The following is a 23,580-nucleotide window of genomic DNA, read 5'->3' as shown; positions in this document are numbered from 1 at the left end:
AAAGACCAAGGTACCCGAGTGGGAGGCTGAATTACATGAAAATAAACGATAGATACTTAAAGGATTAAGAGCACGGAACTTAAAACAAGCTTGGACTTTAGAATACAATGTCTTCATTTGATCCTAAAGGTAATTTATTGATGAATATATGAACTTTCCTTTTTTTAGATGACCACTCCATAGATAGAATGTTCTATCATTAAAATGATAAATGTCCTACGGACCAGTGAATCAAATAATACGAAATCAGAATCCTTGAGAATATACTCTGTTCTGTTCTTTCTAATTTATCCATAGTTTACATTTCTGCCTTTAATTCTCTTTTTACATGAAAAACAAACTTTTTTATAACCATCTTTATCCTAGTGCGATTAGCTGCAGCAGCTCTAATATGATATTCCATCCAAAACATCCAGCAAATGTAGCTTTGAAAAATACGAGAAAACACACATTTTTTTGTTCACAAAGCAGCCATTTAATAGAGCTATTTATTCAATATTGTAGACCATCATAATATGTTGACGGTGCGACCATTACTTAGGGCGAGCGCAGATACTTATCCAGTTTTCATTTAGATCGGACTTGTCAAACCGCACATGACATTCGGTGCGTTTAAGACTCTGACGTCACATGACGTCATTCGTTGCTTTACCAAACCGAAGCCTGAATTAAGGTCTGACTTCAATCAGCTAGTATGACTTTTTTCTGCAATAAACAGATAATTTCATTATTACCAAGGCAAGTTTATTATTCATTTAACTTTTGTCGTTATTTTCGCGAGAACATTGTTTTAACGTTAGTGCATGAAGCGATGCATTGTGAGTCAAAATTACTGCGGAAAAAAATTCTATGGAATGAATGTGCAGTAGCCCAAATTTACTCTTCGCCCAGGTGTTGTCGTTAGAGCTCCCAGTTACGAGCGCGCTCGCTATTACGTTAAACAGGGATTTTGTCAGCCCGGTCCCGGGTTCAAGGCCCACTCTGCCCGACATTTTCACCTGCCTGCTATATACTCTTATAGTGGTTAGGGCACTTCTGTATCTTAGCTATACCAATACATCCATCAGAGTGAGATTAACATATACTGGCATAATTTAATTGACTGATGAACAGATGGGAGAGAGAGCTTGAATAAAATTTATCCAAATAAAGTCCGATTTAGAAACTTTCTGTTGAAGACGCTTACACAACTGCATCATCAAGCTGGCTCTAATTTTTATACATTGTAACATAGTTATGTGAAATTTTTCTTTCTGTTTTTAAGAATCTTTTTTAAAAATCTAGAAACCATGGGTTTTTTTTCCTCCTTTTTTGTTGAAGTTTGTTTTAGATCAGCTGTTTTAAGTACTGATATTTAAAGTGAGTATGTTTTTCTACCCCTTAGAGCACCCCCATGTACGATACAATCCTCTGATGGAGGAGTGGGTCACAGTATCACCTCACCGCATGAAGAGGCCTTGGAAGGGGCAGGTGGAAAAACCAGAGGAAGAGGAGATCCCTAGTTATGACCCTAACAATTCTCTGTGCCCGGGAAACACTAGGTCCAGCGGAAAAGTACAGTGTAACTAATAACTTCTTAGACTTACCATGTTCCCAAACTCATTTTAAAATTTATTGTCATTTCAAAGCATTTATGTTGTTAATACATTGTACAAGTAAAAATACTGTGGAAATTTTTTTTATATCTTCCTAATAAGAAGAGCTGATTGACATTTAACTTCTTCAGATTTAAACATGATCATATAAGTAAGCTTTTGTTTTAATATTTCCAGGTGAATCCAGACTACACGGGCACCTTTCTGTTTGAGAATGATTTCCCCGCCCTTCTGAAGGACGGACCTGCACCACGTAAAAAGTTACAGTCAGATTATACTGCAAGAGATAATTACATATCAGCTGTAACAATTAGTCATGACTCAATAAGAATTTGTATCACTAAATAACACTTATCTACAAAACAATGTTCAGAAATCAAGAAAATGCACTGTTAAATGTAAAATTATCAATCAATGTAATTTTCCTTTTCAGCTCCGAGCCCTGACCCCCTGTTTCAGTCATCCCCTGCCTATGGGACGTGTCAGGTGATGTGCTTCCACCCCCGGTCCGACCTGACCCTACCCCTGATGTCCCAGTCCGAAGTCAGGGAGGTCATTGATAAGTGGGCGGAAATCAACACAGACCTGGGAAAGAAATACACCTGGGTACAGGTGTGTGAACATCTATGTAAATTTTGCATATTTATGAGGATGGAATTTATTTTTCATTTTATTCAATGGTCAAGTGCAGGAATTGAACTCATGTTAATATTTCAGATTTTTGAAAATAAAGGAAACATCATGGGCTGTTCTAATCCCCACCCACATTGTCAGGTTAGTGTTCAGGACATCTATTTAGAAAAAATTGTAAGTTTACAACCATGACTTCAACTCATCTAGTTTTCAGTGAATTAAAAGCCTACAATGTCAAGTGATTATTATTGGCCACAAGTTCATCGGAGCCAAAATTCAAGTGAGGTTTTTCTAATGGAGGGATGTCTGGCTTCTGTTGATTCCTGTCATCTGTAAACTTTTTTGAAATGTTGAACTTATTTCAGGTGTGGGCCAGTTCCTATTTTCCAAATGATCCCGCTAAAAAACACAGAACACAGAAAGACTATTACGACAAACACAAAGTCCCAATGTTAGTGGACTACGTCCAAAAAGAACTACAGAAGCAGGTCAGTTAAGATTGGATGTAAACCTTTTGTTTGTACCGGATTGTCTAATCACAGAGCTTTATTATTATACCCGCACTTTCTAAAGAAAGTTCGGGTATATTGTTGTTACTCATGTCCGTCCGTCCGTCCGTCCGTCCGTCCGTCTTTCACACTTTTCTTCCCTGAACACCTCTTACATTTTACACAGTAGCTTAATCATCTTTTTAATTTTTTTGCAAGTAGGTCAAACTTCTAGGTCATATGTAAAAAAAAAAAACCCATGCCATTCTCACAGGTAAATACTAGTACATAAGTTTAATATGAATGCCTTGTCTCTTCTCATTCAGTAGATATGACTGTGATGACCAAGGTTAATTTTATTCAGACAGAAGGACAGTCTGACATACAAATGTACATATTTCTATATGAATTGCATGGGTAAAGTTGGACCAGTGGTTCTAGAGAAGTTAAAAATGTAAAAAGTTTTCAGACAAACAGATGGACGACATGTCACGACAGACGTTATAATGATTAGGAAACCAGAAAAGCTCAAATGAGTGTTTTGAAAGGGTTACAATATGGTTGCAGTATTTGAAAAGCTGTTTTTTTCATGCAGAGATATGCATGACCAACATATTCATGTTTTATATTTTATTTAGTAATTTGTTTGTTTGTTGTGAATACATCTCTCTCGGGAATTTTTCCCTCATATGGAGACACCACCAAATAATAATGAAGACAAGATGTGTTTGTGAAACACTGATATCCCTGTATGGAAGCCTATGGCGAAGGTTGAAGTTTCTCAAATATATGTCAAACTCAAAGGTCAAGGTCAAAGTCTTGTCACAAGGAATGCACATGTGAAATAAGTAATCCCTAGTACTTCCTGTTCAAAAGTTAATTGCCAAGGTTAATTTTTTAAGTGGTTCAAACTCTAGGGTCAAGGTCAAACATATTTATACCTGTTGACATTTCACAATGAATACACATGTTAAGCATGAAAGCCCTAGCACCTACTGATCAAAATTTAGGCCAAGTTTAAAGTTGGGTATTTTTCTTGTAAAAATGTGTATTCTAGGTCAAGTGATAAAAGGTAAAAATTAATGGTACCCAAATAAATGGTCTTAATTGTCACAAAAAATGAACCTATAAAATGTGGAAGCCATTTGTATAGCCCATCCCACTTAAAACTTATGGGCAAGGTTATAATTTCTGCAGACAAATAGACAGACATAATATAAACACAAGAAACAAAATATGTACATAATTAGTCAAATGGATAAAAATATACTATTTAATTGGAATCACAAAATAGATTGTTATTTCAGGGATAGGGAGTGGGTAGGGAGATTGGACCCCCCCCCCCTGGAATTTCCTTTGTTATTTAAACAAGACTATATACTGAAGCAAATAAAAAATGACTTTGGACATCCTCCCCCTAACTTAGAAAACATTGACCCCACTATCATTGTTTTTATTTTGTTTATTTGTTTTCAGTTTATGAGTTTTTTTTCTCCTGCTTGTCAGGAAATTCTAGGCATGAATTTTTTGACTGAGATGTCAACCCCCCTCCCTACTCCCGAAAAAAAAATTCTGGATTCGCACCAGTATTGGCAGTAACTGAATGTCACATCGACAAGGGGAGATAACTTCACAATATGAAATTCGTCTATAGTGTGGCATGCGATGATCTTTGACCCTTTTTGAACTTTAACGTAATCGTTTGGGTTTTATTTTACCCCCCACCATACTTAAACTTGTACTTACTGACCTCCATAGGTCTTGTAAACTTCATGAAATATAAATCCAATTATAACACAAAATGAATTAATCCAATGCACACCATTCTGCAGTATGTTATAATGCTATTCCATTCGGAAAACCTTCGTGCCGTCGATTCCGTCACCTTATCAGATGAAGTGGGAATCGGCCGAGGTGTACCGAACGGAGTTTAATCTAAAAATATGATAATGGGTGACGCAACGTGATGTGATGTAGAATTTACATGTCAAGAACAAATTTTTAATTAATTCATAACAAACAATGTTTTAACAAAACTGTTCCATCTAGCCTATTCCAAAAAGTATGTACTGTGTGATTGTGGTGTCGAGGGGGGGGGGATTAGTAAATTTAAAAAGGTCCTATTATGAGCAAAACATTTTTCAAAATCTAATTTACATGTACATCATTAAAAGAATTCAAACTGGTATATAATGAATTAAGCATGTAAAATAAATATAAGAGGTTCTGAGTTATAGGTCACAGGGATAATTTCATACTCAATTTGATGAATACATGTAAATTACAGGCACGTAGCAACCGGGGGGGGGCTGCCCCCTTTTTCCCAAAATTACCTTTAATATAATAAAATGTCCATTTAAAATATGGTTGCCCCCCCCCCCCCCACACACACACACACACTTTTTACCACAGTATATACATAGCAAGGAAATATGGGAAAAAAATTGGAAGTGGAAGTAATTTTGCCTTGAAAAAAAGGTGGCCACTACCCCCCCCCCCCCCCCCCCCCCCATTTCATTTTTTTTCCTTGCTTATTTTTTTTAGGTAAGTAAAAAAAATTTTCTCAGGTTGGCCCCCCCCCCCCCCCCACTTTCAAAAACGATGCTACGTGCCTGAATTATATATAGAATTATTTTTACTTTTTCCTTGGTAAGCCGCCCGTAGGATTGTGTATTTAGAGGCAAACACCTTAGTGCGGGTATTACTGTCTCATGACAGCATCTAGTTGATGTTGTTATACTGGAAAGCAGAGTTTATTGGATATGGTGAGGGTCTAAGCCTTGATTAATGTGCCTGTATTTATCTAACAGACTTTTTATTTCCACACATTCAACATGAATGCATACATTTTTTACAAGAAATCTAACACTTACTGACTGTTAATCCATTTTCACAAATTCCCTACACTAATATACATGTAGCTTCTGGTAAACTGTTGATCTACCACACCTATCAGAAATCTAAGTCATAAAATTCTGAAAAATTAGTAATCCAGCATTTGTGTGTGTGTTTTTAAAGCTCTTTGATATTTTAGTCATGATATTAATGCCTCTTTATATTCTGATTCCTGTGTATGGTTTTCTAGAATTAACTGTCTTCTTGAGTTCTAATTCTGTGTTTGTTTCTCCAGGAGAGGGTTGTCCTACAGAATGACCACTGGGTTTGGCTGGTCCCCTACTGGGCCGTCTGGCCGTACGAGACCATGCTCCTCCCCAAACGACACATTCTACGAATTGAGGATCTGACCTCGGAGGAAAGGAACGGTAAGATCTTATTCTCAGAGGTTAAAGTGAAAGTTAAATCTGAACTCGGAGGGAAGGGACGGTAAGATCTTATTGTCAGAGGTTAAAGTGAAAGTTAAATCTGAACTCGGAGGGAAGGGACGGTAAGATCTTATTGTCAGAGGTAAAAGTGAAAGTTAAATCTGATCTCGGAGGAAAAGAACGGTAAGATCTTATTGTCAGAGGTTAAAGTGAAAGTTAAATCTGAACTCGGAGGGAAGGGACGGTAAGATCTTATTGTCAGAGGTAAAAGTGAAAGTTAAATCTGATCTCGGAGGAAAAGAACGGTAAGATCTTATTGTCAGAGGTTAAAGTGAAAGTTAAATCTGAACTCGGAGGGAAGGGACGGTAAGATCTTATTGTCAGAGGTTAAAGTGAAAGTTAAATCTGAACTCGGAGGAAAGGGACGGTAAGATCTTTTTGTCAGAGATTAAAGTGAAAGTTAATTCTGAACTTGGAGGAAAGGGACGGTAAGATCTTATTGTCAGAGGTTAAAGTGAAAGTCAAATCTGAACTCAGAGGAAAGGGACGGTAAGGTCTTATTGTCAGAGGTTAAAGTGAAAGTTAAATCTGAACTCAGAGGGAAGGGACGGTGAGATCTTATTGTCAGAGGTTAAAGTGAAAGTTAAATCTGAACTCGGAGGAAAGGGATGGTAAGATCTTATTGTCAGAGGTTAAAGTGAAAGTTAAATCTGAACTCAGAGGGAAGGGACGGTGAGATCTTATTGTCAGAGGTTAAAGTGAAAGTTAAATCTGAACTCGGAGGAAAGGGATGGTAAGATCTTATTGTCAGAGGTTAAAGTGAAAGTTAAATCAGAACTCGGAGGAAAGGGACGGTAAGCTCGTATTATCAAAGATTAAAGTGAAAGGGACAGTACATGTAAATGTTAACAAATGATGAAAGTGAAAGTTACGCACATAAACTGGTGCCTTATTTTTAATTCAATTATTGTCAAGTTTTGAAATTTAAAGAAAAATTATTAATTTTTTTGGATATAGTCTTATCAGATGGATACACCACAAAATTGTACGCAATAGTAAGCACCTATAACATTTTTAATTTTCAGCACTAGCAGACATCATGAAAAAACTGCTGACAAAGTATGACAACATGTTTGAAGTCTCCTTTCCCTACTCCATGGGCTGGCATGGTAAGGGACAAAGTTTAAACTTTATCTATTATTTGCATATACACTCTACCCAACAAGTAGCTATCCAAAGGATGAAGGCAAACTCAAAATTCAATTATAATACCTTAGGATTAGTAGGAATGGTTTCCACTAGGTATTGATATACCGCTGTATATAGAATATTACTCATGTATGATTGGTTGCAGGTGCCCCTACAGGGGAGTATCTCCAACAAAATAACAGCCACTGGCAGCTCCATGCTCTTTACTTCCCCCCTCTGCTGAGATCAGCTACTGTCAAAAAATTTATGGTGGGCTATGAGATGTTGGCTCAGTCTCAGCGAGATTTAACTGCAGAACAGGTAAGAAGATACAGAAGGTGCCTTTTTAGGTCACTTGAGTAAACTCAGGTGACCTATTGCTATCCGTTTTCGTCCGTCGTCGTACGTCATAGGCGTCGGAACCGGGGGGGCTAGGGGGGGCTTAGCCCCCCACTTTTTTTTCCAAATATATACTTAGTATAGACATTGAACATATCTTCGTAGGTTTAGCCCCCCCCCCCCCCCCCCCCACTTTCTACAGGTACGTCTTAGTATAGGTTAAAAATGGGGAAAGTGGTGGTGTTTGGAAAAAAAATTTTGGTATCGAAGTCCGAACTAACCCCCCCCCCCGAAATAGGATTTTCGTGTTTTGGAAATGGACATTTTCCTTTTTTTTTTTTTTTTTTTTTTTTTTTGCTTGTCAGGATTTTTTGAAGGTACAAAAATTTTTTTTTTACACTTAGCCCCCCCACTTTCAATTTGCTTCCGACGCCAATGTACGTCGTTTGTAAACTTTTGAACATTTCTAACTTCTTCTCTGGAACTACTGAACCAATTTCAACCAAATTTGGTATACAGCATCTGTGGGTAAAAGGAAACAAAAAATTGTGAATTTCATGGTCCCTGCCCCCCTGGGGCCTGAGGAGTGGGGCCAAAACCACAAAAATTAATGTAAACTTTAAAAATCTTATTCTTTACTCCTGGACATCAAGCAGTCAAACTGTTGACATGATTGTAATCAGCATTGAGTCCTCTACCAAAATTGTGAAATTCATGGCCCCTGGGTCAGGGGTTCTGGTGTTAGGGCGGGGCTATATGATCATATATTAAAAGTGCATTATTTCTTTGAAAATCTTCTTCTCTGCTCCTGGGTATTAAATTAATAAACTAAGAACATAGTTATGATAACCAAGAGTGCTTCTTCAAAAATTTTGAATTTCATGGCCCCTGGGTTGGGGTTTTGGTGTTAGGGCGGGGCTGTATAGATCATATAGTAAAAGTGCATTTATTTATTTCTTTGAAAATCTTCTTCTCTGCTCCTGGATATTACATAAACTAACTAAGAACATAGTTATAATAACCAAGAGTGCCTCTTCAATAATTGTGAATTTCATGGCCCCAGAGTCAGGGGTTCTGGTGTTAGGGCGGGGCTATATAGATCATATAGTAAAAGTGCATTATTTCTTTGAAAATCTTCTTCTCTGCTCCTGGGTATGAAATAAACTAACTAAGAACATAGTTATGATAACCAAGAGTGCCTCTTCAATAATTGTGAATTTCATGGCCCCAGGGTCAGGGGTTCTGGTGTTATGGCAGGGCTCTGTTGATTATATAGTGAAAATACATTGTTTCTTCAAAAATCTTCTTCTCTACTCCTGGGTATTAAACCAATGAACTATGTGCATGTACATAGTTATGATGAGGAAGGATGCCTCTTCCAAAACTGTGAATTTCATGGCCCCTGGGTCAGGGGTTCTGGTGTTAGGGTGGGGCTCTAATGATTATTATATATAGTGAAAATGCATGAAATCTAGCAAAATGATTAATTTCATGTTCTCTGGGTCAGGGGTATTGGGAGGGGGAGGGGTTAACAGTACATAGTCTGAAGATAAATAAATGCTTTGAAATCTGCTCTGTGGTATGAATCAACCATTTATGATGAAATAAAATTTATGATCATATTTCCAAAATTTTGAAATATGTGGCCCCAGGGTCAGTGGTTCCTGTGGGGTGGGGTGCACCACTGGTTATAAAGTGAAAATTAGTTTTCTCTTTCTTACTCTGATCTAACTCTGGGTATTAAGTAACTAGAGTAAGCATTCTAAGTGTATAATTATGATAAGCAATGGTGCTTCTTTCAAAATTGTGAATTTCATGGCATCTGGTTTAAAACACGAACCAAATTCAATATTTGAAAAGTTGTTTCATGATACTCAGGTGATCTATAAGGCCAGTGGGCCTCTTGTTAATGAATAGGTTTTTTTGTGTAATGAAACTTAAACAGGATAAATATTTGAGAGATATTAAGGATATCAATACCAAATCAGATTTGCTTACCAGTCCATGTAATAAATATTCTGATGTTCTCCAAATTCCTTGATTTTCTAGAAATAGATTTTTCTTGCACCATGATCTATGTATGTTAAATGAAAAATGTTTTGGATCATGATTACTATGGAAACCTGGTCAAACAAATTTTCTTAGCTACCAGTCAATTATTTGTTAATTAAATTTAATATTTGTCTCTAGTCAAATGTAATTTATATTACTGTAGAGGCACCAATTTTCGTGGGGATAAAATTTCGTTGATTTGTCATCAAAAATAGTTTCGTGGGCATTTACCGGGTAATTTCGTTGTTTTGAAAGTAACCCTATTCAATATATAGTTATGTAAAATTTTGTGTGGGATTAAATTTCGTTAATAATTGTTAACAATGAAATAAACGAATTTTAATCCCCCATGAATATTTGTGCTTATACAGTAATTTTTTAAATCAAAACACAAAAAAATAATTAAACAGATTCACCACTTAAAATACTATATATTTTTTCAGGCAGCAGAGAAGCTGAAAAGTTTACCAGATTTGCATTATAAATCAAAGAATTCTTAACGAATCCAGAGACTTAGTGCTTCACAATTTACCAAATCTGCATTATATACTACAGAAACCTTAACCACAGACTTAGTGCTGGAGTAGTGCCAAACTTCAGGGTCCCTGCTGTGTTCTGATCATGTATAGTATTATAAATAAATTGTTTTATCCTTTGATGATGTTTTATTTATCTTTGATTGTGATGATCATTTTCCATGATACTGCATTACTGCTTCATTTCTCTACTGGCAAAGTTTTGTCCATTTTTTTTTACATCGCAGTTAAAACAACTAGATAGTCAACTTCAAGGACAAGATGTGTTTGTGATACACTATGCACCTGGCAGCAACAAAATTTGAAAAGAAATTTTTAGCATATATAGGTCACAGTCAAGGTCACAAGGTCATTGACCTTAGCGTCATTTGAAAGAGCTTAATTAGTGGAGTATGCATACCAAATATAAAGTCTCTATCTCTCATGGTTCAAAAGTTTTGGCAAAGGGAAAAGTTGACAACAGACAAACGGACAGGACAAAAACAATATACCCATGGGATCTATCCAACAGGGAATTTGTTTGACAGGCTAAAACAAATGGGGTTAGAGGATTGGTTGGACAATTCTCTTGTAAAAAGTTAGGTCTTTCCTTCATTTATTTACGAGTCTTATTACCAACCCACTAAGGAGTGACAAGAATTTTCAACAGTTAAAAAATTAATTCTTATTTTTGCTTCTTTACTCATTCTATTGCTAGCTGTAAACAAATTCCGAGGTGCATTATTTTGCTGTTGCATGAAACACCCAATAACAAAACATAAACTGATTAATTTTATTGAATCATTTTAATAGAATAACATGTGAAAAAGGAAACTAGAACAAAAATTCCTTATAAATACAAATATATAAAAATTTGAGCTATATACTTCATGAATATTGATAGTTTTCATACAACTACCATACACAGTAAAAAGGATGCTTCATTTTGATTGGATATTGACACAATTTATTAAGTTCAACAGGAAATTAAAATAATTTTGTTGGAAGTGAGGCACAAGCATGTTCACTGTAACCATGTTATTTGGTTAGTCTTTTAATTATACACATTTTTTTCCCCTGAGAGATAAATTATCCATGTACTTTTATAGAGCAGTCACAAATTTTCTACAAGATGTATTCAGAACTTCCTGTAGGATAGAACAATTTCTTTTTTAAAAAGTTGCATTTAAATATCTATCCTCATCAGATATTGTTCCCGTAAGACTTCACAGTTTTAATCTCGCTAAAATATAATACAGGTAACAATCATGGTAGTAAAATCTATCCATTAGATTAACATGTACATAAGAGAATTAATCATTCATTAATTACAGTTTATTTCATCCTTTCTTGTTTTCTAAAATCCCCTGACATCTGTAACTCCACTACTTTTTATTTAAAGTCATTGTTCCTCATTCAATGACATGAATTGATGAACTGAAGTAGAGAATCTATTTAAACCAACTGAAGCACCTGATGATACACAAAGGATTGAGGGAATGTGACCTATCAGATCACTGACCAATTAGATTACTGACCAATCAGATCACTGACCAATTAGATTACTGACCAATCAGATCACTGACCAATCAGATCAAGGACCAATCAGATCACTGAACAATCAGATCAGAAAAAATGAATTACAGAACTATGGTGCTCATATCATGGAATAATAGAATGTGACCAATCAAATCAGAAAATGATTTAGAACTATGGTGCTCATATCATGGAGTAAGGGATTTAGTGCATGTGTCAAAAATATAAATCAAGTAAAGTGTACTTATACACTACAAAAGAATGAGGTCAATTCATCAACTTTCTGATTTTATAAACTTCACAATTGCTGCAGGCACCTTCATTTTGGTTCTAAAGCAATCTGAAATTCACAGAAGTATACAAAACACTGGTCATAAAACCTTGCACATTAATCTGAAAATTGTTTCATTACATATGATAATCTTGCAAGATCAAAGGAAAATTTACAAAATACAGCAGTACTTTTTGTCACTGTAGAAAAATTCTGATATTTCTTCATTTTGTTTGGATTGATTTAGCACTCAAATCTTCCATAAGATCAGAGAATTCTCTTGCACTTTACCGTATATACTCGCTTATAAGTCGGTTGTATTTTTTTAATGTTATTTTGCAGGGATTTGCCATTGACCCGCTTATAAGTCGGTACAACTTTTTGCCGGAATCAGAGTCAATTTTAAATAAATGCTCTTATGTTTTAAACTGGTTTCAATCAATATTTTTTTTAGAAATGAGGGTTGATTATTAACTTTAAATCATTGAAGAAAAAGAAAATGCCCTCTTAAGATTAAAAAATGAAATTATTTAATATATGTACTATAGAAATACTTGTTATCAACGCATACTCTTAGAATACAAACATGATATATGAAATCCAGACTAAGTTCACTGATAACTGTTGAAAATATTTATAGAATATTACGTTTCGCCGTCCAGAAAATTATTAGTCTTTTATGACTTGCCTATAAAGTCAGACATAGACTTTTGGACTAAAATTTAATTCCCAAAAAACCGACTTAAAAGGCGAGTATATACGGTACTTTTAGCATAGATTTGGGCAATGCATGGCTTCCATCTGAGTCCTCATCGACTTTAATTAAGAAACAGTGTTTCATAACCCCATCTTATATTATTAAGAAAAATAAAAGCTGACTCTATAATACAAAAAAAAATTATTATCAGTATAAGGTGGACACCGTTTGCACATATTTACACATATATACATGGATCTCTGGCTGCTGTATCAATACATTAGTTAGTACAGTTGAACTTCATTATCTCGAACTGTGATATCTCGAATACCATGGATATGTCTAAGTGATTTGGAAGTCCCAGCCACATATTCTTTAAGTGATTTACCTTCGATATCTTGAATCCTCGGATATCTCAAGGTTTTTTTTCAGTCCCATCAGGTTCGAGATAATGAAGTTTGACTGTATTTTAAACAAATCTTAACAAACACTGGAATTTACTCAGCAGCAAAGAAGTTGCATTTTATAGCCCCTTGGAAGCAAGTTTAACAGTAAAGAGCACCAGGTGTTTTTTTCACTGGAGGTTTTTTGGCACCAGGACTATGTCTCTCTCTAACATGTGAGTTGTCACCGGCACACACTTCATGAAGTTGAGACTGACATCGTTTGTGATCGACTCCATTGTCATGGCCATCAGGTAGTTGATTTTCGTCATGGCGGGGAGCATTCTGATCTTGTGTCCGTTATTCACGTGATTCATGTAAACTCTATATAGACACGTTATCAGCCAGCCTCCTGTATCCAGTTCTGACCACGCAGCCATACCTGTCATTAAAATAAATCATACAGGTTTTTAATCCTTTACATTTGAATAATCCCTGGTCAGAAATTTAAAGCTTTATAGTAATATATGCCTGTTACAACAGACTTACAATTATTTTTTTTTTAACTTATCAAATTAAAGTGAGGTGAAAGTTAGGGATGGGTATCACTAAAAATTTCATATCGCGATTTATCACGATTTTTCCCCAAAATATCAAGAAAATATCATGATATTTTTACAAGCAATTTTTACAATGATTTTAAATTAACTTTTCTTTTTTTTCTTAAAAATATGCTAGAAAAATTAAATTTCACTTTTTTTGAAATTTTTATTTTATTAAATTAATCATGTTTGGATGGTAAGTTGCCATTCCTTTCACTTTTTACAACATTTTTTTTAGACTTTCTGTAATTGTAATTGAAAGATTGAACAAACAAATATATAATTTCTGGACTTTCTAATATGTACCTAAATACCGGTATTTAGGTCTCTGTATCACGATATGTATACCTGGTATACGCACCAAAAAATCGCGATATACCGGTATCCTGATAAAATCGTACATCCCTACTGAAGTTGAAGGGAAAAGTCAAGGTAAAAAAAATGTTGATGCCGTTTAAAAGTTTACATAATTATGTATCAGCATTTGAAGCTGGACAAAAAATAAAAAAAGGTTTCTTTGAAACTGAGCTTTGAGTTGAGCTAAACAGAAGTCAAGAGAAGGACAGAAGTATGGAAGAAGGACATGACAAATTCTATATGCTCTGGCCATATTCATGGTAGGAAATAAAAAGTGGTAACAAAATACCAATGGGCCAGCATGTATGGTAAATGGTATACATGAACATTAATATCATAAATAATGTATTAAATGCAGGAAAACTGTGGAATCCTCATCGTTCATGGGTGACCAGAATTTGAGGATTTAGAATTTTTTGGGTCAACTTTTAAAACAACTACATGTATACCCAATCAATGAAATGCTATGATCAAAAATTGTTTTAAATTACCACTGACCTGATGGACTTGCCATCACTATCATACAGTTGTGGAAACACGGTGGGGGCGCTATGGCAATCTCTTCCTCCATTGGGGCACGTAGACGACCAGATAAGTCAGAGAACAATTTGTTGTTTTTCATGAAATTTTCTGCTCTTATTCCCTTGGCATCCATCCTAGAATGGGATTCCACTGTAAAAGTAAAGAATCATTTTTTATGTTTTATCTAATTATTCAACTCTGTCAAATCAATTCAATGTTTATTATTAAAAAAAGTACATAACATATATGAACTGTAGAAGAACTTTTTTCTGTATGGTTTTAATTTACAATATGTACACAGTCACAAATTTTCCACAGAAAACATGCCATCATACATAAAAAATATACATGTATAGAATACATTGGGAGTTTATAAAATCCATGAATTTTCTATTCCGATTACTAAAGATTAAATAGAAATAGAGATTCTGCAAAACTCTGACCCTGTGGGAAAAAGTAAGTCTACAGTATGCCAGGAAAAAGCCAAATTTTTACACCCACTAAAGAAGTCCCCTATATGGTACTTTGTACTACTGGGGTAAATCTTGCCATTTTATACCACTACGACAAACCTTACTACCTCATACCACTGGAGATCTTACCGTTTTGTACCACAGGGTTATTTTGGGATGACATAACAGGTTGTGCCAGTGGGATTGGTTCTTCCCTGGATTCTGATTGGATCCTGATAGACACGCCTCCATCCACCATGTCACCCACAGATTTATCTTCACCAACCCTACTCCTACAAGCCTAGACAGAAAAAAACACCAATGTTGAGCTCTGTATGCTAACAAGGGTCCCATTCATATAGAATGGAACCTCACTATACCATATACAGTTGAACTTCGGAACTCCGATATCTCGAATACCATGAATATGTCAAAATGATTTCGAAGTCCAAACCAGGCATATTCTTGGTGTATTTTACCTTCAATATCTTGAATCCTTGGATATCTCGAAGTTTTTTCTCTGTCCCATCAGGTTTGAGATAACGAAGTTTGACTGTATTTGGCTTTTTTTCCCTGTTTTCAATCATTGGTTTTTTTTAATATCAGTCTTTCAGTCTTTACCTTTGTTTTACATGGTTAACATGTCATTTTTGAGACATATGAATGACATTCATATATACCCAGGTACATGTAGGTTACATTGGGTAAAATAAATATCACCTGACATCTTTCTCATCAGTGTTACAGTATTTTATATTTATTATATGATTGAATAATTTCCATCTCTCTGATTGGATGAGATCCAACTACGTTAGAAAAATACTACGTTGTATTGACTTGCACTTGACCTCCTAGGTCAATACAAGGATTTATTTCCTCTACATTGATCTAAAAATAGATCGGGAAATTCCAAAATGATACAAATTGTTTTGGAAAGCTATTTAAATGACTATGACTTTTTTTTAATGTGAACAAAACATAAGCGAATATATATTTTCAGGAGAGTGTGGTAAGAGGGGATGCAGGGACACCCCTCCAACGCTTTTACTGAACAACAATTTTTACTTTTTTGGCAGTCAGTTTTCCCTGATAATACTCCTTCCTTTCAAAATCTATCCGATAAAAAAGACTGACATTATATTTTTTTAATGGCAACTCAACTGATAAAACAAAACTTCAAATTCATATGACTGGTAAGGCTTATTTACCGATACATTTTAATTCTGCTTCTCTTTTGTATTTGGCTAGGACTTAGTTAAATGCAAACAAGTACTGGGCTTTATCATTTTATCAGTGAATCATATAATAAAACAATTATTGCTGTTTTTTTGGTCAATACAATGATTTAGCCATCTTCTAAGTACAATATTCACCTCGCTCTTCGGGCTCGGTGAATATTGCACTCCTCAGATGGTTAAATCATTGTATTGACGTAAAAAAAACAGCAATAATTGTATAGTATTTACTTGTATGAAGAAGACTTTAGGTTTCCCTTTCAAGGCCTGACACTTTTGGTCGTCAAACATATCGATGATTTCGCTGGTCTGAATGCTGCCGTCTGTCGTGGAAAATCGGTGTTGGTAAAACTTAATCTCCTGTCTCCTGAATTCTGGGTTCATGCTGCTGTCCCTCCTTACTTCTGCCTCCATGCCATGGGAACTTATCACCATGACAACGCATGAGATTCTTTGTAGAAGTTCGGTATTAGAGGTTACTGCAGAAAATAAGAGGAAAATTTTACAACTTATAAAGTGCTCCCTCAGGTCATGTTTCATAAAATCCTCTTTGAGTACAATTATATATAAAATACATATTTACTGCCTTGAAATATAAGATATTTGGGCTCGGGTAAGAAAACATGATAGAGGGTAAGGGTTGCCGAACCCTCCATCATGTTTTCGACCAGAGCCCATAAATTGCTTATATTTCAAGACAATGACCATGTATTTTGTTTATCCTGCAAAATATATTTACATCTGTCCTCCAAAATGAACTGTTTTTGACCAGATTTAGACACATTTCTGCAGTGGAAGACGCCATTGCACAAACATTGCAGTATACATGATGTCACAATGCTTTTAGAACGTCGGAATACATGCATGAGGCTTTATTAGGGCATTGACCGAATAAAGCTTTGGTTTATTAGATTACATTTATTAGGTCAATGCAAGGGGTAGTTGCAGGATAAAATGATATATTTTCCATGGAAAACGGATCTTGTGCAGAAGAATTTTCAAATGTTACCTTCATTTCTCAACTATAATTTTTTTTAATCCCCCTCCCCTTCCCAGCAAACAACCCTTCCAAATCATCTCTAGCTCTCAGATAATTACTCTTACAAATATTTTCTCAAGTACCCTGTTCATTTACTCTCCTGGTTATATTCTTAGACTATTGAAATCCAGTTCACTAATGTAATTGTCCATCTCCAATCCAGAACTGTATTCCAAATACTAAATTTCTTATTCCTAATTTTTAACTTTAACGTCTGTCTTATTCCCAGCTAAAAACTACCCTAAATTAATGTATTCTTTCACCACAGTCAGCAACTATTACTAAACTTTATCTTTTTTTTTTGTATGTAACATGGTTGTAAATTGCTAATAGGTTTGGTGAATCAATAATTATATAAATTGATTTATCCACAAATTGACTTAACTTCACTCACCATCTTTGATCCACTTCATGCATTCTTCATCAGTCAAGTCTTTTCTCCATTGAACCTCAAAGCCTAGATGTTCATGGAACAGCTCATACATTTTTTCTAGATCTCTTTTGACCCCAGGTCTTGGTACTTCACCATTTTTAAAAGTTTCAAACCCCAGAAGTAGGGCGAGCCCGGGTTTATTCACGTCCACCACAACAAACTCTTCTTCCTTGACTTCACAGTCCTCTGTCTGGACAGGGATATTATCAACATAGAGTTCCAGGCGAGGCCCTAATTCTGTCTCGTGGACTACATGTCTGTCTCCACTGCACTCACTGGAAATTACCAAATAGACATGTACATTTACAAGTAACAAGTACACTCTCAAGTTTGTGTTTTACAGTTGTCTGAATGATTAAAGACTTTCAAAGAAATCACAACACAAACCTGTTGCTACCAGCGACGAGATTGGCATCTAGTCTACTGGACATAGTTCTTTCTCTTGCTGGGATTCTCAAATGAACATGATGAATGCTAAATAACATACATAACATAATCCATTAAAACACAAGATCACATCAAAGTGAACTACTACTCTAAACTTGACTTAGTTGACTATATATAATTTCATGGTTAATAAAAAGCACAACCCTGTCATTTACATTGCTCAAATACTGACATACTAGTACAGTATTCTATCTTAGTATCTAGAGACTTAAAACTCAAGGAAATGTTCAAAGACAAACCAATTTTGGCATATAAAAAACACAGGAATTTAGGATTTCAATCTAAAATGTTTGAAGTTTACTTGAGTCTTTGGCTTATTTAATAATCCCCGAACCAAACAATCATGATGTCGGTCATGTCATCTCACATCTGGTCATTACAAGCAACCACAGAACGTATCTAAATTTATTCAAAGTTATACATAATTACATTACATACTCACTGTCATGATATAAATAGAATAAAGATAAGTGATTAGATTAGTCTGTTTTCAACCACTTCCACGAACTCCGAACTGGAATAAACAAACCGAAAGTAGATGTAAAATACGGAGCGGAAAGGTCGTCATTCCGAAAAGATGTCATATTCCAGTCGATGAAAGATTGTGTTTCAATTTTTATCGTAATAATCGGTATTTTGTCGGAAGAAAAGAGGATGGGGTATTACTCAGATGTTTTATCGGATCACTTTCTATTATTTGTTCATCATAACACAATGTACACTTGCAATACAGAAAAGAAAAATGCCCCCCCCCCCGAAAAACATATGACATTTCGGCGCTTCATTCAAGAATTTATCAAAGAAAAATTTAAAAAATGTTTTATAACATTATAGACAAAGTTCTGCTTATTAAAATCTTCAAGTTTGATTGTTCATTCAACATCAAACTTTCTCTGTTAAAAACATTCTGTTTTGACTTACGCCTATTCTCAGTTTTTGATCTTGAAGCGGCGATGCTTGCAGTATGGGACACAATTAGTGCCCATGATATTTCCAACATATCGTTGGAAGGATTAAAACACTTTCTTAGATGATTGATACTGTCAAAGAAAGCCTCAGACGTCTTTTTATAGTAAGTTTCAGGGAACTTATCGTGTGTAGAATCATTAAAAATGATTTCCTAAATTTTATTTAATACATTTGCTAAAAAATTGCAAATTGTTCGAGGCAATCTTTATAAAAATGTTTGGTTGCCCTATCCCGACCGACTGACTAAAATTGGCCCCTTTCAGAAACTTTTTTTTAAATTCCAGGTCAATTTTTTTTATTCATCTTATTCGTCAACAACTATGTTGAAATTTTTCGGGTAAAAGATTGTCCTTAGACGTATATTACTACCGTCCCATTAAATTTACCCTGAGTGGGAGGGGTCAAGCAAACATTATTTTAAAGATGGCCTCATTTTCAAAATAATTTCAAAGTTTAAATTAAGTCCGAGTTAATAGTTTTTGGTCTAACATCCATCTATCACCAGTAAAATCACAAAGTCGACTTCTCAACAACCACTGGGCAAATTTCAAACTTGACGCAAAAAGGCATCCTTGAGCAAAATGGAATTTACATTTGTTCAAACGAATGCTGAGCCCTCTTTCAAAGGCAGATAATACACAACTAGTGAAAATTTAATGGTATCTTTTAAAAGAAATCATCTTCTCAAGAACCAATGTGTCAGATCATATGAAACTTCGGTCAAAACTTCAATACATTGAACAGGTAAATTTTGTTCAAATCATGACCCATGGGCTAGAGTGGGGTCACAAGTAAGAAGTATATCAAAGTTTTACATAGGAATACATATGGAAATTCTTTCATGAACAACTAGCCTATGATTAGTCACATTTCAAAGAAAGCATCAATCCTCATGTGGTGAAGATTTAGGCTGGTCCATGATCCTTCCTCCTGAGATTAGGGTGGAGTCCCAATGACCAAACAAAAAAAAGTTTAACATAGAAGTGTACAGGGAAAATCTTACAAAAAATGAGTCCAGCTGTATAGGTGGAGTGGAATGGAGTGAAATTACAAAGAACAAAAACGTTACAACCATTTTATTTCTTTGTAAAATTTTTCATCCATTTTGTGAGTGCTGAGTCTACACGTAGTAGAAATATGAATATGACAATAGACAAAGCATAAACAGTGAAACTGGTCATTGCTTCAAACACAAAACGTGGAGCAAATATCTTCCACACCATTAAGTGTCTTCTATGTAGAAAGGCAGCAAGGACAGATCCACAAATCTACAAATACAAAAACAGTTACTGTTAAAATCTAAATGTTGATTTAATTTTTTTAGTTAATCAAAACATTGCATGAGCATAATTATTTACCTCAAAAATTGCATAACTTGCTGAATGGCTTCAATATTTACCCAATTTTGAATAAAGATATTAAAGGCTCTGGAATTTTGCAGCAGGGGGAGATAATTCATTCCCTATCATCCTTTACTCAGAAATTATTTTTGATTGATTGTCTGCCTGTTGTTTCTTGCAAGAATAAAACTTTTACTTGAAATTCAGGGTCATAAGCAGTGAGACATTTCTACTGTGAAAAACGATTCCATGAAAACCTGTACGTTTACATTTAGTGCTGGGAATTGGTAAAGCAACACAATCTGATTAAAATCCTGAAGTTCCCTTGATCTGCTTACATAGCCAGCTATGTGAGTGGATCAAGGGATCTGATTTTAATCTGATTCTAAAGCAACAGTAACAACTTATGTTGATGCAGCACTGGGGCCAATTGAAACCCACTTAGGCCATGGATGTCAGACAAAATTTGCTATACATGTATATAGAATATGACAAAAACAGACGGAGGATGTGTGTATTAACTTGTACTGTACAATTTTAGTGTATTATGTGTTGCATGTCCTTAAAGTTTAATATTTTGATTCAGTTCAATAATTTATATATTAAAGCATATTCTACTAAAAATCTCACCTTAAATCCCTGATATAGAAAGACATATGAGTATATTCTGAATATCTGCATTCTGAAGTTTTCCTTGTTGTCATGGAAACAGAAATCTCCAATCCAGTCCGGGTTGTCCTTCCTGTTGACCCCTATGACCCATCGGGTCAACAGTCCACCTGTTTTAGGCCAGAATAGGATCAAAGGGCAGATAACTGCTGCTAGCACATGAGAGGAAAATGTGTTGAGGTGAATAAGTATTGCTGGCAGAATGTTGTTGGTGAAATCTCCATGGAGACCAATAAATGCTGACTCCCAGCGAATGGTTGGGATGGTTGCCTGGTGACCAGTGGCGTAGAAGAAAACAGAGGCTAGCACACAGAGGAAGACTAGACTGGTCCACAGAGACACAGGCAAATCTAAAAAATATATTTACATTCATGTATATCAAACACATGCTTTAATTAAAAATTTCTCATTCCAGAATGTTTAGAGATAGTTGACACAATTGATCTACATCCAGGAAATATTTTAACACACACCACTATTTCTTTTTTCAGTTTAGTATCAAAATGGTCTTTGTAGTTTGAAAAACTTTAAATAACTCATGTAATGCAAGATATTTCAGTGCTCATGTTCCCTTATAATGACAAACATACCCCAGTATTAATTCAATTCTTAACCTATGTTACATTAGTTAAAAATATTCAAAAATAATGAACACAACACTTTTAACCATTGGTGTTATTTATAATTACAGAGAATGCTTCACACTTACTTATTGTTTCTCTGATTGCGATGATTTCAAGAAGGCAATATACAGAAAAAATGACGAGCAACAAACTTGGCATCAGTCCATCACCTAGCAACAGGCCAAGAAGCACCAAGCCCACAGTTACCATAGCAACAGTGGCTGCTGTAAAGGAGGTGGCCAGTCCATAAACTAATGGAGGTTTATCTTCCTTCTCCTCCAAATTCTGTTTTAGCTGATGGTAAATATTGGGTATGAGTTGCTTATCGTCTTCCATAACCAGTTGTTTTGATCTCAGCACAACAAAAATACAGAGAGGGTCATAGATCAGAAGTAAAAGGAACAGAGCAACCAGAATATACACTACCCTGGGAAGGAGGACCTGCTGCCAGGGAGGAAGGCTGTCCAGAGATTTCTGAGGGAGTCCCTGTAATGCCCAGTGAAGGGAGCAAAACAGGGCAGACAGGGGGAGGAGGTAGGTTACCCCCAACACAGGGGGCCGGAAACCATTCAGATTCCCAAAATGTTTCATCACCTGACGAATCACTAGTACCATGACGACTAAACAGACCAGAGTGAAGAAGTACCTGACATTCTTCACCCCCTCCTGACTGTTTAGATTTCCCAGAGGCTGCAGGAAAATGGAGGCTTCACATTGGTGCTGTTCTTCCCGACACACTCGGAACACCGCTGACAGTCTCAGGAACAGACTCCAGGCCAGGGTCAGGAAAATCAGGACTAGGGCGGGGTGAGTCAGGACTCTCATGATATCAAAGTGTCGGGGCGGCTTCTGCTTTTTTGTTTTGGGATCTACAGGTGTGTCAGACAGTCGAAAGACATGTTTTAATGTGAAGAATGAGAGAATCCATGAGAGAGATTGAAGCAAGTACAGAGTTATGGAGTCCTCATTGACAACAAAACTGTTGGAGAAATAAGTCACAAAAGTGAAAAAAGTTATAAAAACAGCGAAAACAAACTCCAGAGATTCAATTCCTAAATAATGTTCTTCTTTGGCATTCAGAATAAGGGGATTCTTGCTCTTGAAATTATAAATCAACAGCAAAACTCCAAAAATGAGACAACTTCCCATCAAAAACACCATCATTGCACTGTAGCTTTCACCGATAAAAAATGACTGAAACACAGCGAATGCCAGATAAACCAGGGAAACCAGGAACACAACCAGAACTGTCGCGGGAATGTCCTTCTTCCACCAAAACGAGATCTTTATAAAGTAAACATTAACACTCAGAGCTAGAAACAAAGTCAGGACCCCAATACACATAGACATAACATCAAACTGGGCCCAGACCCCCTCCGCTGTCCCCCCAACTTTGTCGATGTAGAACGTGTATTTGTCTCTGAGATTCCGCAGCTTCTCCTCCATTAGGGGACTCTCGCTGTCCCGGACTGACTCCGACAGCAGGGTGTTTAGCTCGGATTCTGCCGTGTCTAGGACGCTCTTCAGCTGGTAGTACGTCTGGATGGGGAAGTCCGAGGAATGCTGGAAGTATTCCTGTAGGTAAGTGTTGATCTGGTGAGCATTCAGTCTCAGGGCCTTCACACTGTGAAATAACTGGATAAAAATAAAAAGATAGATATAACCTTACAGAAACCTCAACCACACAAGTTAATCATAAGAAAAAAATACACAAAAAAAATATCTAGTGCATAAAAATGAGAATGGAATTTAAAAGAATTACGTCACTGTATCAATAAGATTGATAATATGAGTAACATGGTGAATTCTTTTATCTAACAATGTAAATTTAAATACAATATATTTATTAACCAGTGTGGTCTAACAGTGAGGTAGACATGAATTCTCACCTGTTTTATGGAACTACTTTCTGTTTTCCAGTCTGTGCAGTGA

At 35.7% G+C, this 23,580-nt stretch overlaps 3 protein-coding genes across 5 annotated transcripts; 1 reads left to right on the top strand and 2 right to left on the bottom strand.

The window, feature by feature from the left end:
- LOC134266176 (galactose-1-phosphate uridylyltransferase-like) lies at positions 1 to 10,194 on the top strand. 2 transcript variants are annotated; one of them, XM_062748407.1, is made up of 10 exons: positions 1 to 129; positions 1,385 to 1,554; positions 1,773 to 1,848; positions 2,029 to 2,207; positions 2,313 to 2,369; positions 2,594 to 2,716; positions 5,847 to 5,979; positions 7,065 to 7,148; positions 7,334 to 7,488; positions 10,002 to 10,191. In XM_062748407.1, exons 1-10 carry the CDS (start codon positions 108 to 110, stop codon positions 10,056 to 10,058), a joined length of 1,056 nt encoding a protein of 351 aa, XP_062604391.1. In that variant the 5' UTR covers positions 1 to 107; the 3' UTR covers positions 10,059 to 10,191. The 2 variants fall into 2 exon arrangements, with proteins under 2 accessions (XP_062604391.1, XP_062604392.1); XM_062748408.1 differs by lacking the exon at positions 1 to 129 and having other exon boundaries at positions 1,389 to 1,561; positions 10,002 to 10,194.
- A 666-nt stretch (positions 10,195 to 10,860) lies between these two features.
- Positions 10,861 to 18,616, bottom strand: LOC134266178 (caspase-2-like). 2 transcript variants are annotated; one of them, XR_009991910.1, is made up of 8 exons: positions 18,490 to 18,616; positions 17,988 to 18,074; positions 17,562 to 17,875; positions 16,360 to 16,607; positions 15,044 to 15,194; positions 14,418 to 14,591; positions 13,053 to 13,402; positions 10,861 to 12,875 (listed from the first exon to the last, which is right to left on the bottom strand). XR_009991910.1 is itself a non-coding variant. In XM_062748409.1 (7 exons), exons 2-7 carry the CDS (start codon positions 18,029 to 18,031, stop codon positions 13,152 to 13,154), a joined length of 1,182 nt encoding a protein of 393 aa, XP_062604393.1. In that variant the 5' UTR covers positions 18,032 to 18,074; positions 18,490 to 18,616; the 3' UTR covers positions 13,042 to 13,151. The 2 variants fall into 2 exon arrangements, 1 of the variants encoding a protein (XP_062604393.1); XM_062748409.1 differs by lacking the exon at positions 10,861 to 12,875 and having other exon boundaries at positions 13,042 to 13,402.
- Positions 18,617 to 20,081: 1,465 nt separating this feature from the next.
- LOC134266179 (GPI ethanolamine phosphate transferase 3-like) lies at positions 20,082 to 23,576 on the bottom strand (the record flags this gene model as incomplete). Its single annotated transcript, XM_062748410.1, has 4 exons — positions 20,082 to 20,284; positions 20,987 to 21,375; positions 21,735 to 23,283; positions 23,538 to 23,576. Coding segments are annotated over 4 exons (2,169 nt in total), but the record flags the coding sequence as incomplete, so codon positions are not given.
- Between the last annotated feature and the right edge of the window lie 4 nt (positions 23,577 to 23,580).

The sequence above is a fragment of the Saccostrea cucullata genome, unplaced genomic scaffold, assembly GCF_032062105.1.
Source record: "Saccostrea cucullata isolate Sc308-1 unplaced genomic scaffold, CSIRO_AGI_Scuc_v1 ctg10606, whole genome shotgun sequence".
NCBI lineage: Eukaryota > Metazoa > Mollusca > Bivalvia > Ostreida > Ostreidae > Saccostrea > Saccostrea cuccullata.
This window is presented reverse-complemented; position numbering and strand designations above follow the sequence as displayed.

What these genes read in the sequence shown, in the direction of transcription:
- LOC134266176 (XM_062748407.1), top strand. Translation starts at nt 108, where the DNA reads ATGTCTTCATTTGATCCTAAAG. An exon ending in ACACTAGGTCCAGCGGAAAA is followed by an intron (nt 1,555 to 1,772) that starts GTACAGTGTAAC and finishes TAATATTTCCAG; the next exon opens with GTGAATCCAGACTACACGGG. An exon ending in GACCTCGGAGGAAAGGAACG is followed by an intron (nt 5,980 to 7,064) that starts GTAAGATCTTAT and finishes TTTAATTTTCAG; the next exon opens with CACTAGCAGACATCATGAAA.
- LOC134266178 (XM_062748409.1), bottom strand. Translation starts at nt 18,031, where the DNA reads ATGTCCAGTAGACTAGATGCCAATCTCGTCGCTGGTAGCAACAG. An exon ending in CTCGTCGCTGGTAGCAACAG is followed by an intron (nt 17,876 to 17,987) that starts GTTTGTGTTGTG and finishes GGTAATTTCCAG; the next exon opens with TGAGTGCAGTGGAGACAGAC. An exon ending in CATGAAGTGGATCAAAGATG is followed by an intron (nt 16,608 to 17,561) that starts GTGAGTGAAGTT and finishes TATTTTCTGCAG; the next exon opens with TAACCTCTAATACCGAACTT.